Source organism: Diadema antillarum, unplaced genomic scaffold (assembly GCF_040938485.1).
Source record: "Diadema antillarum isolate AM-2024a unplaced genomic scaffold, OU_Dant_1.0 seq00000910_RagTag, whole genome shotgun sequence".
In the NCBI taxonomy this organism is placed as follows: Eukaryota; Metazoa; Echinodermata; class Echinoidea; order Diadematoida; family Diadematidae; genus Diadema; species Diadema antillarum.
Window position 1 is genome coordinate 1,680,387 of NW_027271766.1, and position 15,125 is coordinate 1,695,511.

The following is a 15,125-nucleotide window of genomic DNA, read 5'->3' on the forward strand; positions in this document are numbered from 1 at the left end:
CGAGAAATTCGCAAAAATTAAAACCTCGCGAAATATTCGGTGTATACAGTATGTATTAGATTTTGATGGAAAATACATTTTTGTGTGGCAGCAGGGCAACTAATATTTCTAGTTGTGTAATTGAGATCAAGCAACCCATGGGAACATACTTAGTACAACGAAAACTGAAACTGTCCATGGGTACCAACAGTGAAAACATTTTCTCTTCTACATATGATGCCTTCTGGTAGTTTGTCCTGATTCTGCATTTGTGTTTGTTCTTTTTACTGAACAGTTTTATGTGGGGTACATTTTCCAAACCTACCATCATTCTAAAAAATAGTAGTGTTGTCTCAAGTGCCAAAGGCTAGATATTTTCAAAGTTTTTACTGTACAATTACACAACAAGCACTCTCCTGGCATACAATATGACAGTATTAAGTCCGCCAGTAGAGAGATGGGTCGGTTGTTTGATAGCCAGAGGCATAGAATCAGGCAGTACTGTGATGTTGAAAGGAGAGTTCCGGAATTCCACGGCAAATTATTGCCACTCAAATCTTGCCTGCTGTTTTTCAGAGTAATTCCTGCTGACCTATTGTCAGTGTGCACCTGTGTGAATGATGTGCTAGCTCAAAACTGGTGATGCATTCAAGTCTGCATTAAACAGAATTGCAACAGTGCATGTTGCTGCACAATGTAGTCCCCTCGCCTCGCTTGAGCATTGCATTGATATTTAAGCACTACTTCAAAACAGCGATTTGATCCTACTGTACAGGAAGGAGTCCCACTGGTTCTTAGATAGGAAGATTTGCTCTCAACATAGAAGATATTCTTTTAAAAAAAATGAATTGTGACAGGTGCGTTCTCCCAAAAGCTGTATGGCAACAGATATACACATATTTCCATATAATTCAGGACTCTAGCCAATGCATAACCTAATTGTTTATGTGTGTATTATGTGTTTGTGTGTGAGTGGGTGTCTGATTAAGAAATGAAAACATCAAGCCAGGACTGCTTCAAAGAACAAACAGGCCTATTGTAAAATGAGCGACGTAAGCATACATTTTAATTTTGTGAATTCTGCGAGAGCCAAGATTCACGAAATTAAAATGAATGCGAAAGTTTTGGTCTGCTCTGTATGCATTGAATGTCAGTGTCAATTCGTGGAAACTTCATGTCACGAAAAGGGCCATCGGCTGCAATTCGCGAAAATTTCATGCCGTGAACATTTCTTGCTTTACAGTATGAGTGTTTATTATGAATTTCTTGTCGGATTTTAATGTATCATTTCATTTCTAATGGTAAATTTTTTTTGAATCATTTTACCCTCCACAGGGCCTCATTGTCGACCAGACGATAGAAAAAGTGTCCTTCTGCGCACCGGACAGGAACAATGACAAGGGCTTCTCCTACATCTGTCGGGATGGAACCACCAGGAGATGGCTGTGCCACTGTTTCCACTCACTCAGGGAGCCTGTAAGTTCTTTCCCTCCCCCTCCCTTTAACCCGTTCCATACTGAATTCTGAAATGCCCATAGACTTTATAATGAACAGGCTACCAGGTTCCCGTACGGAACAGTTTATTATCGTTTGTTACCTCTGCCAAGGGAGGAGGTTATGTTTTCATAGGCGTTTGTTTATTTGTTTATTTGTTGGTTGGTTGGTTGGTTGGTTGGTTGGTTGGTTTGTCTGTGTGCAAAATAACTTCTAAAGTTGTAGACGGATTTGGATGAAACTTAAAGGAAAGGTTGAAAATAACACGAGGAACATATAAACAAATTTTGGTAGTAATCCAGGAATTTTATGTGCCATGGTTTAAACCCCTTGTGTGCCACATTATTCTGAGACACCAATGTAGCCATGCTTTGGAGAAACAATCCGCTTTTCAAATCTCTTTAAGTTGAAGTAGATTTTTGTTACCTGGAAATGTAATGAGCAAAGTTGTCGAGAAAATGCCAAACTTTGCTCTGATGTAAATTGTATGACAAATCTACAATCGTTTTTCTTTCACATGACCAATAGCCATATTATTGTAGTAACAGTTCTAGAAACTTGGAATTTACTCGCAAATCCAGTAGGGAACACCACTTGATAGCCAATCACCACATAAAATCAAGCTACCTGTGGCAGGAATGGAATCACGAGAAACACTTTCATCGTATCGTGGCATTTGACGATTTATCGGTCTGTTTTGGCGGCTTTGTGCTTTTGATCGGAATATGCGAAGTTGGCATGCCGTCGACTGATTTGGAAGTGCAAATGTGGCACATAAAGAGTTAATGATTATTGTCTGTCGGTCATGAATATTAAAGTCTTCAAAAGGGCAAATTTGTGTAACCATTGTTGTTTTCATATTCACTCAGTCATATTTTTGGATGTTTGGTGTGTGTAGAAATTTGGCAAAGTGTCCATAAGGGACTATCAAAGTGCTAAAATATGAAAACAAACTCAAAGTATGAAAGTCTGTTCACAGTAGAATTTGTTAGGAGGCAAGGTCTGCAGATGTATGAGTTTAGTCTATCATTCAACAGCTATACAAATCAGGACACAGTAAAGCTATGTACCTTGTAAAGTGACTTTAAAAGAATGCATTAGAAATGAACTTGTTGCATCAGAGGTTCTCATTTATTTGCCACGTTCAGCAATAATGTCATGTCGTTGCACAGAAAATATATTATGGTCATCAAAATCGTAAGTTGTTATCCTATTTTGCTCTCCAAAGCAATTTGGGTCATGAAGTGAAGGGGGGGGGGGGGGATAAAGAAAGACAAAGATAGCATTGCAATGTAAAGCTTCCAAAAGTAAGTTTGTCATTATTAAAGTATCATGGATTGCTAAAACCAGGACAAAATGGCGGTGGGAAAGATTAGCTTGGAAATTGGCAGTTTACTATGTAAGGCAGGTTAATTTTAATGGAGGAGGTAACTACACAACAGACCTGAAACAGAAATCCCATGGCAAATCTACCCTCTGGAATGATTATGCAACGAGCTCATCTGTCTGTGTTACCATGGAGAATGGAGGGCCAGACAACGTTGGAGAGGCAAACAAAACAAATCAAAAGCAAAAGTAGACAAACAACCCTGGGAGAATGATTGTTACCTCCATGAATTATTCATTATCACCTCCTGAGGGAAACAATAGAAGCACAAATAAATCACTATGTTATGGTCTATTCGTCAACATATTGCTCTCATCGATACTGAATTGGGCAACATTTGATACCAGAGTGACGTAAGCTATTTGGTCTGTAAACAACTGTCAAAATATGCTGTAGGATATCATACTGTTGTTAGGGGCCCTGCCTATTCACCAAGGGTAAAAGCAGCTACGGATTGCGCAACCTCAAGGCACACACGTGTCTGCCACATGGACAAATACCACAACCTCCTGGTTAGGTCACTGATCAATATAGGCCCTTGCCTGTCTCTTATTTCTTCGTTGTGAGGCACAGAGGAGAGGAGACTTGGCCCTTGCATATATTCCAGTTTAACCCTTTAAAGACCATCACTTCCAAGATATCAGAGATATGTGCACAACTATTAAAGTCATCAGTGGTAAAATTAGAGATGTCATTGCATGACAGTGGGGGACCACTTTCTGTTTGCACAGAACAGACTGATAGGACATAACAGTAATCATTTCAGTGATAATGAGCTGATAAGCATGATTCTTAACTTACAATAATACTTCTGACAGTGTGTACATTTTGATGTATAATTGTTAATATTCTTTTTATCAGTATTCAGTAACTTTTAAATTTGCGGGGTGGGGGGGGTGGGGGTTGGGCTGATGTCTGTATTTTGTGAGGTTACTACCATAATACTTGATTGCTATTCAGTGAGAGATAATTCGATGTACACACAATTTGCCAACCTAATGTAGTCACAACTCCTGAAGGCAATATGGATGGGGATGGGTAGGTATTACCTACACTTTTCTCATGTCCAATTGTGTGTGTGTCGCTTTAAGTCAGGTCTACAGAGTTTGATTCTGAGAGAAACAAGAGGTAGCCTTTACTCCAGCCTCCATACAATGTATCTGTACAATATATTGGATTTGAAGATTTGAGTTGAGTGAGGGATAGAGAGAAATGTACAAAAACCCAGTTAACCATATTTTGTCAAGTTGCAAATGATGGAAAAAGAGATGAAAAGATCACATACTGGACATTTCTCTATGTAGCAAGAGTTAAAAAAAAAGAAGAGAACTCCAGTACTGACTTTGAAGTATTCAATATCTTAAATGCTCAATGAACTTTCCCAGTAAGGGAAAATACAGCACAGCTTCATCACTTCCAGGAAGCCATATAAGCAGATGATTACCGGTAGTTCTACAACATGTTTTGAAATTAGAATCCTAAGAGAAAACAGTCCAAAGAAAAGAACGAAAGTGCAGAATCGATTTCAAAGGCAACTTTCCTGTCAACTGAACTTTACAGTGTTATAGAGTGTGGCAACATTCCCAAAGGTGGAGTTGTATATCAAAGAAATCATGTGTCATATGACAGAAACATGAGATAGTTGCATCTTACACAAATTTACGTGCTGGGTGAGTATTATATAATGGTGATGAAAGGTATAGGCAGTGTTCCAACAACAAGAATTGCTTCTTCTTTTATGTTTGTGTTAACTCTCATCTGCTGTCATTTTTGCTGGAAAGACATAACAAGAGTAACATACACTTGTAAGATCATATTATATTAGTATGCCCGGTGCTATCTGTGTCATTCATGTATTAAACAGCAATCTTGTATGCTATGAAATGAAGACTTTTCATTGGCGTTCAGTTTATGCAGGATTAACTATTGTAAGATTGGCTTCAAGTCAATCCAATCGAATATTTCATTGTACAAAAACAAACAAACCAACAACAAACAAAGAAACAGTGGAAATGTGTTTTCTAAAAGCATTACATACAGGATATACAAATAACAATATGTAGTTGGCATTATCAAATTATCATGATGAATACATTTCATAATCATATCAATATCATAATTTAAAATTAACATTTTAAATAATCCTCCACGCTTCGTTCAACTTCTTCTTCATCTTTTTCTTCATCTTCATAATGTCTCTGTATATATTTGATTTGATTTTTTTTTTTTTAAGAGTACAGACATGTACATGATAATAATGGCACAACTCAACCAACAGGCCACCATGATATTTTATACAGTATGATGAATGGTCCCTTCCTCTCTCCATCCTCCTCTCCATGCAACAGGGTGAACGGCTGAGCCATGCTGTGGGCTGTGCCTTTGCAGCGTGTCTCGAGCGCAAGCAGCAGAGGGACAAGCTGTGCGGGGTCAAGGTGGAGTTCGACGTCAACAAGACGAGCTTCACGCGGCAGGGCTCCTTTCGGGTCGGCACCATGACCGAGTCCATGGAGGCGGCCGAAGCGTCGGCAGCGGAGGAGAAAGAAAATGATGGTGAGTTATAGTCCTCGAATGAACACTGGATGGCAGCAAGATCATGTAATCACATCAATAAATAATTTTGTTAGCCTCCAGATATCTTTCAAGTCATGATTATTTCTCTAGTCATGTATGGAAAATCTTTGAAGAATATTTCTCGGGAACTTGAATGCCAAAAGTTATTTTTGTGAACTCAAAAGAACATGCTTCAAAGACCATTTATCTAATTACTAGCTCCGCAAACTCCTAGTTATATTCTGATCAATAGCAAACGGTTTCAGGTTGTAGAATTAAAATGCAGTATATTATTCGTGGCATTGGCCAAACAGACAGAAATGAATATCAACCCACCATTTGTCCCATTGGGTTCCTTTGATTATAGTGTGAACCTTCAGGGTTAAAGAACAGTATACCTTTACTGTATACGCTAATATTTTCGCGTACAGATATTTTTTGCGAATCACGGTATCAGTGGCATTTTCGCATGTTGTTAAATTTGCGATTGATACTAGTAGTAGTAGGGTCTACTGCCAAGCCCGAGAAACACGTTCAAACACTTGCCAACATACTCGTAACGTTTTTCCATTTGTATTGTGACTTCCCAAACATGACAACAGAAAAGACGCAGTAGAAGATTTATAAAATCACCCAAACAATAATTACGGGAACTTGCAGTGAGACACTCACACACGGCATTCACAAGTACCTACCAAATGTTGCAACAAATAGATGTAGACGACAAAGTTTCAGAGCTGTGCTAACACTAGCGAAAGTTTTACATACATCCCTATGCCTCACCCAACCACGTCGAGCGGGTGTTCGTTCACGTAGGGTAACGTAGCACGGAGATTGCGCATTTGAATTCATGTTTATCATCGTACTGCACGTCCAAAATCGGTCGCACTGTACGCACCCGGGGGGGGGGGGGGGGGGGGGGGGGGGGGGGGGGGGGGAGGGAGGGAGGAGGGGAAAACTGGCATCGTTACGTTTTCGATGTTGTTTTATCACCTCGATAACTTGCTAGACTATGAATTTAGTAACTTTACCATTTATAAAAAAGGCAGAAAAAAATTGTACTCACCAATTTGGACTATATTTCCCTCCTCCTGGGGTCGGAAGTCCTTGAAATCCCTGATTATTTAAAATCTACATCCATGTGGCATAAATACTGGAGTACTCAAGTGCACTTTCGTTCACAAAACACAATGAATGTTCCTCAAAATGTCTCGGTTCCATCATAAATTCCAGCTTGTGAAATGTGGCATGTAAACATATGTGCATTGCTCTCAAAGAATGTTTAAGTTTCATTATAATTTCCAACGCATGAAAAGTGGCACGATGAAAACACAGTGTCAATATTCTCCAAAATTTGAGTTCGAGCGTAAATATGCCAACACATGAACACTGGCATGAAGAATTTCAAAAGCTCAATGAATGCAAAGTATTTATTAAACCATGGCATAACAAATTAATTCAAAACCGCATCATGAAGACATGCTAAAACCATGGAACATCGAACAGTTTGGGTCAGAGTATGAAAGTTACTCCTCCCAGTAACCTTCCTCGGCATCGCTGTGTTCCAGCGCGGGAACAGGTTGGAGTCGTGCATCTCTTACTGCTGTAAGAATTCCAGTCTCCTGGAAACCTTTCACGATCAGATCGGGATCATTGCACACGACGTCATACACCCTCATCATCCCTGTTGCGTGGACTGGCTTGATAGCTGATGAACGAAGATCTATCAATCTGACGACATCACCAACCGTACCCCCATCCTCGATGCGCTCAGCCACTCTCGATGCATACCAGTTTGCAAACTGCCCCTGTATCTCCTTCTTGTACACGTTATTAACGGTTGCATCCAGTGGCTGCAAGATGTCTGTGCAAGCTGCGGGCACAAAGACATAGAGGAAACCCAACTCATTCAAGTGATCCAGGAACTCCTTGGTGCGGTGGGCCCTAAAGACATCAAAGATCAGCAGTGGCTTGGTGTCTGCTGGTAGGTCATCCGTCGACTTTGTGTGAGAGACTTAAGGGACAATGACCTTGTCCACATACCGGATCATGGTGTCACTGGTGCTCCAATGGCTCTCAGTGTGCCATACATCCCAGTCGGATGGGAACTGCACCGATGGGTGACATTGCACAGTCTTCCCCTGGTAGATCACCTGTGGTGGGAGAAAGCGACCGCTGAGTGTGCATGCCAGCAATGATGTGTATTGGCGCTTGTCATCGCTACCTTTGATGGGCACTTGTTTGTCCCCTTTTGGATGCATGGTCCATGACGTAGCTGGAATCACATCCACAGCAGTCTGGTCCCAGTTGATTACCAAGCTATTGGGGATGTTGAATTTTCTCCCGCGGCGCCCTATCTGAGAATGAAATCTGCCAGGAATTTCGTCCATGTCATCAGGACGATTTTTGACGCCTTTGGTGCCTTTTCTCTTTGAGTAACCCATTCTGTCCAGCAGAGATCGAGCCCAAGTCGTGTCTAAAGTCAGAGTTCCTCTGTATTCTTTGAGAATGGGTAGCTTTGTTCCCTGCAAAAGGCCCTTAGTGCCCGCAAGCACCAACTTTGTACTGACGCTACCCCCACTCTTCCGAACAGCATTAATAAAGCTCTACACTTTGTCGTCCCACTCTCTCCCAAGATGAAATGGCCTTCCCCTCGTTCCTTTGGGCAGTTTGGAGGGAGACTCAGATGTAGCATTTAGGACCTTAATGTACGCATCTTTCATTCCCCTGATGGTTGACTCGTACAGTAGTCAATGGCGGTGATATTTTAGGATTTCACTTTTTGAAGCACTAAATAATAACCTTGAAGCATACTAGTATATTTTTTCACAGGTCCATTTTACACCCCATCAATATTCTGATACGCATGTAGGGCCATACAGCTCAGATTTTTTTTTTTTTTACTTGAAAAATGTTCAGTTATGCCTTTCTTTGTGGGCCTATTGTTAACCAAAAACATCTTGTCAACAAATTTTGCCTCGGATAAATACAGGCTACGACTATAATTTTAATAAATATATAATAAAAAACAAACAATAACTAGTACTAGTATTGTAAGTTAAAATTGATTTCCCTAGTACTAGTAGGTCAGTTTGATGGTTCACTGCTCAATGTATCTTCAGTCTTTAATAGCGACATGGTTAACTGCGGCATGCAAAAACTTTTTCTTGCCATTTTTTACTAGTACTAGTAACGATTTGGGAATGAAATGTTTATGAATGTCACAATTTTCCCTCAGAAACTCGTCTTACGAACACACACACATCCGCGCTGCACCCATCGGATTTGCACACATCTTGCAGTCTGAATGATCAATTCCCTGGCTACAGTATCAGAGCAGACACACACACTGTTAACCATGTGTATGTAAGAGCCACACAATCGAGCACGCCCATCAAACTGAAATGGGTATACACCTTAGATAGGCGTTGGCGACAACATTGTATTTACTGTATTATTACAAGTCCCTCTGAATATGAAGGGATTTTTTTCACCTGCTGAACAAAAATTGAATTCACCACGCTAGCGTGACATGTAGGGCGAGTCCATGATAAGACAGGAAAGCACACTTCAGTCACAGTAAGCGTATACCATATTTGTAAAACTGGAGCCCTGTACTAGTACAGTAGTTCTAGTAGGCTTACTTTGAAGTGAAGTGTTTATCTCTCGGAAGAGGCCAATTTCCTCACTGTGGCTTAATGGAATTGCCCAAAAGCTGGCGAAAAGCACATACAGTACACAAATTACCAAGGCATGATAACTACGAAACAGTGCAGTACTTAGTGGATTGGGGTACTAGCTGAGCAGTACGTAGTATGTGTACGTGTACTGGCCGGTGTAACAGCCGCGTTCTGGTCCGGCCAGCGTTGGATGCATTTTGTCATCAATTTGTACATAAGGTATGACGGGGTAATATTTTCGCGTGTTTTTAATTTCACGATCAGCCCGAAACTCGCGAAATTTGCGAAAATAACAGCGAATACAGTATCAGTCATACTTTTGTAGTAGTGCCCAGTGTACTTTAAAGTAAGTTGTTAATAAAGCTGAACATCAGTTGCTTCAAAGATATTTATGGAATGGTGGCATGCTTTGATTAGTCTAGAAGTAGGTACTTTCGTTCATTGGAATTGATTACCTAATATGTTTCAAAGCAAGAGGTAAGCAGTTGATATGGGATACTCGAAACCTTCTGGTATTAGGGAAGGAATATGATACTGCCTGTGCTGATTTATTTTTGTCCATTAAGGGGCTTAAAATATTAAATCATTGTAACTTGAGTGGTGGCAACATGGAGGATGCCTAACATACTACTAGAGTTGACATTCGACACTGTTGTGCTGTCTCGTCTTTCTAGCCGTTATGCCTGCCAAGCAAGGACCGATGCCCCACGCCATCCCGCGGCGTCACGCCAGCAGCGACATGCTCATCAGGCAGGGCTCCGTGCGGCTGGGCAAAATCGGCGAGGTGACGCCCTTTAAGCGGCAGCTCTCACTGCGTCTCAACGAACTGCCCTCGACACTGCAAAGACAGCAGCAAGTTCTACAGACCCATGCAGAAGGTGAGACGTCGAAGAAAGAGCAGTGAATTCAATTTTCTGAATTTCAAATATGTATCATCCCTGGGGTGACAAGACCTTGTATCTCAATTGACTTATATTTAACTGGAAGAACCTAACCCAATATTGCATTCAAAATACTGATTTGAGTGTTCAAACAGAATAATCATTAATGAAATCCAAACCAGGGTTTCTGTATTATGTAATGTCAGCATTGATGTTATTTTGGGAAAATGTTGCAAAAATCTAAAAGTTTTTTAGCTCTCCTGAAAATTCATGATTTGGAGATAAGAAGTCTTGTCATCCCTGGGGCAAAATGGAGAATTCACTGCCAAAAGAGAGCTACACGTATTATGAAAAACAGCAGTATGAAAATGCATCAGATCTCCAATAATTTGAACAGAAATAAATGAATTTTTTTGTACAATGTTTACTGCGATAGCTCAGAGGCATATTGAGATAGGAATATCTAGCCACTTTAGTGTAATCTCGCTTGTGTCTGTGAAATTTTGCTTCTTTAAGACTGAAATATGGCATATGTACTTTTTGGGTTTGTTCGTTTCTTCTTGGGTATGTATTTATTTATTTTTTTTTTGATGGGGGTGGGTGGGGGGAGGTTTGCATTTCAGGCAAATTCAAAGCACATCATGACCATTGTGTTTCCTTTCAAAAACAGACAAACATTGGAAAAAGTCTTGTTTTATCATAGAAATGGAAGAACAATCATTAATTGGTGATTTCCCTTTTAAACAAACAAGCAAAAAGCATTGTGTAAGTGACATAGCAATGTTATGCCCGGGAGGTAGGGTTTTTTTGGGGGCCCATGAAAGTAGCATTAGGCCAGGAGAGTCACCTGAGATGTGGCGAAAGCCATACATGTTTTGATCCGACACCGGATCTTCATCCAACACGAGGCTGGAATTAGCCGGCGAGGAGGGCGAACGGGTCACTTTGTTTACCGCATCTACTCCAGATGGCTAGAGTTTCCAGTCACGTCTCGGAGCTGTGAGCAGTCAGCCTGTGACATAGAAAGACACAAAGGTCACTGTCACCTTATGTAATTCAGTGGTGTAGTCTTGCTTCAAGGTGGAGCACATTGTTCGATTTTCTCCTTGGCCACTTTAACATCAGGTGGGCAGTGTACTACATACATAGTGTGTATTATATTATATCATGGCAGTACAAGTATCGTCAATGCTAAGATCACTATAGAGAGAGGACATAGAGAGAAAGGTGAATGAAGTAACTATAAACGTGGAAAGAAGATGGTAGCTGTCACTAACCTAGCAGTTGCACTTTTGTTATTGATGTCCTTTTAAGATTTGAGAACACTTCGTGTTTGCTCATTTAACATGCGTTAATGACAGAACTCTATGATTTCTTCTGTTTATAATATGGTCGGTGTAGCTCTGTTTGACTGTCAGGATATATAAGGAGTGGGAACACAACCTTACGTTGAACGCTCTCAGGAAAATATAACATGAACTGTAGCTACCAATTACTCTTTGTTTTAGCTGTCATGCTTTCAACTGGTTTTGATTGGTCAAATGGATTACTTCTGCATTTCCAGTGAATACAGGGCCCTGATCTTGTGTGGTTTCAGATGTCTCAGAAAAGATCGATTTTGTATTTTTTTTTTCAAAGGATTTCATATGTACGTTTGTGTTTCTTATTGCATGTCTATTTTTTGTTAATTATAATATATTGTTCAATTGGGGACAAAAGTCAGATTACATAGCAATGAGGGTATTTGCCGAGAAAGTAAATCAAAATAGTTTTGTAATGTTCAGGGGAATACATCAGGGGAATACATCAGGGATGAATGATAACTGACCGAAAATTGTGTTAGCGAGAGTTACTCCATCTGCACGACTTCAGATAGGACACAACTATACATGTATCTAGCAGCTACGTATCAGCTATAATAATCTTTGGTCTCTAATCTCCTCATGCCCTTTTCTCTGTTGGTGTCATGTATTTTCCAGTATCGCCACCAGTGTCTCCTCAAGGCACCCCAGTCAACACAGCCACATCACGCAACCCTGCAACCAACGGACATCCCATGACCAATGGCACGGGAGCCTCTGCACAGGTGCCCGATGAGTCCATTTCGGCTGCCTGCGCCCAGCTGTCGGCAGGACTCTTTGAGCTTTCGAAGCAAGAGGAGCCAGCTGGGATGGCCACGCCCCCTCCCATTCCCCAGAGGCCTGGCGCCTCTGTCCAGAGACCACACCAGCCTCAGCCCCAGACCCCGCCCCAGCCCCAAACTCAGCCTCAGACACAAATTAGTCAGAGGGGGCAGTCTACGATACAAACAGGTAAAACATGAAACCCGTCCATTACACTAGGGATTGGATTTGAGCGATAATCTGTCTTGGGTGCAGTCTTGCTTGCAAATTTTCATAGTCTGTTGTATAAAATGAATACACAAATACACAGAGTTTGTGCATATCATTATCTTATTTGAAAATGCCATATTACCTAAAATGACAAAAATTTGATGATCAAGTTTTATGTTGTTTATACCAGGAATACTGCAGCCAGAGCCAGGCCCAATAAAGCAGAAGAATCCATGGGAAGGGTCCCCAGCAGCCCCAGCCCAACCAGCGCAGCCCACGCCGCCACCACGCCCCAAGCCAACCCCAGGCCTCACTGGCATCACCCCAGCACCGGGAACTTCCATCAACCCCTGGGTGGGAGTGCAGCCCCCTCAACCTGCCCCGATGCAGTCCCACCTCAGCATGGAGCAGTGGGCGTCGCCGAATCCCGGTCTGGTCAACAACCCCTTCGGACAGCAGCAGGGCGGTGTGGTGAATGGACAACACATGGCTGCAGCACAGGTGCACGGGGCAGTCTCCCTGCAGAACGGGGTGAGCATGCACCCCCAGCCCATCTCAGCCAATTTCAACAATGCGAACATGGCCGCAATGAACCAGCCCTACGCTGCCAATCAGCAGGTGGCCGTCGGAGGTGGCATCAGCGGTCAGTGGACCACTGACCTCTCCAGGACTTTGCCCCCAAAGGGCTATTCGCCCAACGTCAGCAATATACCGCAGCAACAAGCCCAATACGACCCCAGCCAGGGACAGTCACCTGCCAACAACCCATTCACCAATGCTGTCAAGACATTTGAAATCAATCTATGAAAGTGGGGGACCAATTTTGTGAAACGTAGGTTTTGTATGAATCGTCACATTGAAAAGTCACCCAAGTTTTGAGACAGATACTTTTTTTTTAATGTATATGTTTGAGTGAAGCAAAGTTCGCTCATAACCCTTTTCAGTTTGTCCATCCCATCACCAATGCATACCACTGATGTGAGTCTGAATAATTAGAATTCATAGGAACCTGACAGCACTACCTGGCTTGCATGTACAGCACAAAAAAAAAACAAAAACAGTTAGTCTTTGCTGAGCTGATATAAGCCCAAATCGCATGCAAAGCTGCGTTAAGCTGATTACAGGTGATACACATCTGTGACTTAAGATGTCTGTGTGGCGTGACTAAATCCTGCGTGGCATACATTGTACATTCTTAGTTCCCCCAGTTGCAGAAGGGAGGCTAGTGCAGTCATGTAGTAGGCTAGACTGCTGTACTAAATAGTGATTCACTCCTCTCAAGCAGAAACTTCTTGGAAGACTTCATGCACAGTGTTGGCTATTAATACAAAAACGAAAACAGAATCATGTGCTTGCAGTAAGCAGGAATGTCTGTCAATTCACCAACCACCAACCACACACTCATTCTGGGTGTGGATGTGTGCAAAGAAACTCCCTGCTTTTTGTCATGCTTCTGTTGTTTTGACTGATCGTGGTAAGAGAGCAGAAGATTGCATTTTAGAACCAGGAGGGTACATTGGCAAAAATCTCCAAATACCCCATGAAGCTGCAAAAATAATTTGGTATGCAGGATATTCAATCCTACAGTGAATTTGTTTTTTGTTCCCTTCCCTGTGAGAGATATATCTTAAATGATGAAGGAGGAAGATGAAATCTTTTAAAGATTATATCATATTTTGTATGTATCATTGTCTTTTCCATGTAGATAACAATTGTTCTTATCATGTAAATCATTTCCCTGGCTATATTTTTACTATATACGATATGTGTCATCAATGACCATCCACGTGATGTAATATATATGCTAATTTGTGCTCCAGATTTTTACACTTCTTTAAAGGGCGGTGTCCACAAAAGAAGTCTCTGGAAAAGTGTTGTGTTAGTTTTGTTGAAGTAGTGCACTGTTTATGTTTGCATTGGATAATACTTCTGAGTGCTTGAAGCAGTGAGCACCATGCTATTTCTGTCTGTTGATCATCAGCTTACTCTTTAATTTTTCTTTTAATTTTGGTAATAAATCTTTTGTGAGTTCAAATATTTCTTTAAGTTTTTTTTTTTTTTTTTTTCAGAGGCAGAGATATTAGTAAGAGCTGTTTGTATGTTACTTCAGAAGTGGAACAGCTTTGGAAATAAGCTTGTTACTGATTCTGACATGGTGATGAAGTACAATACGTGTATGCATAGTTAATGCCCAGAGAGTGATGTTCTTCCACCTCTGTTTGTTTTTGTTTTTTTCACATCAGTACAGCGTGCCAGGTGAAGCAGAGCTTCTGTGTATCCAACAGAAAGACCACACATAAAAAACACTTACACACACATGCACACATACATACACACACATGTATACCTTGAGTATGGGTCACATGACTCAAAAGTTGTAGCCTTCTTATCCAAAGCATTGTGGGTAGTGACGGAAAAAACAACAACAACTATTGATCGGAAAGTAGGCTGCTCAGACAATTGGCATATGGTAGATGGTTGATTCTTGGGCACGATGTAACATTTTTCATGAGCATGTAATCATTTCATCTGAACAGAAAAATGAAAGGTATCAGCGAGAGGAGAAGGATAAACCAAGAATGACTTTGATTGTGGCAGATAAGCGAGGGGCAGCTTTTGGATGGAATCCTGACTCATTCTATTCTAATTCAGTATGCCATCTTAGGGTAATATTTACATGGGGGGGGGGGTGTTGGGGGAAGGGGGACTTGCTTTAGAAGAAAACCACACCTGCACTTTTGATGAGTTAGTGGTACTTGGAGTTGTGTTGCCTGTTTTTTGTGTCACCTATTACAACATATTTATTTTTGCGACATAT

General features: G+C 41.2%; 1 protein-coding gene across 4 annotated transcripts in view; it reads left to right on the forward strand.

The window, feature by feature from the left end:
* The window catches only part of LOC139741236 (protein numb-like), a 95,495-nt gene extending 82,362 nt beyond the window's left edge, over positions 1-13,133 (forward strand). For all 4 annotated transcript variants that reach the window (XM_071651834.1, XM_071651833.1, XM_071651832.1 and 1 more), the window contains exons 5-9: positions 1,315-1,455; positions 5,209-5,413; positions 9,768-9,971; positions 11,954-12,286; positions 12,498-13,133. In XM_071651834.1, coding sequence (XP_071507935.1) covers positions 1,315-1,455; positions 5,209-5,413; positions 9,768-9,971; positions 11,954-12,286; positions 12,498-13,114 — 1,500 coding nt within the window. In that variant the 3' untranslated portion in view covers positions 13,115-13,133. The remainder of the gene's footprint in view (positions 1-1,314; positions 1,456-5,208; positions 5,414-9,767; positions 9,972-11,953; positions 12,287-12,497) is intronic.
* Positions 13,134-15,125: the final 1,992 nt, after the last annotated feature.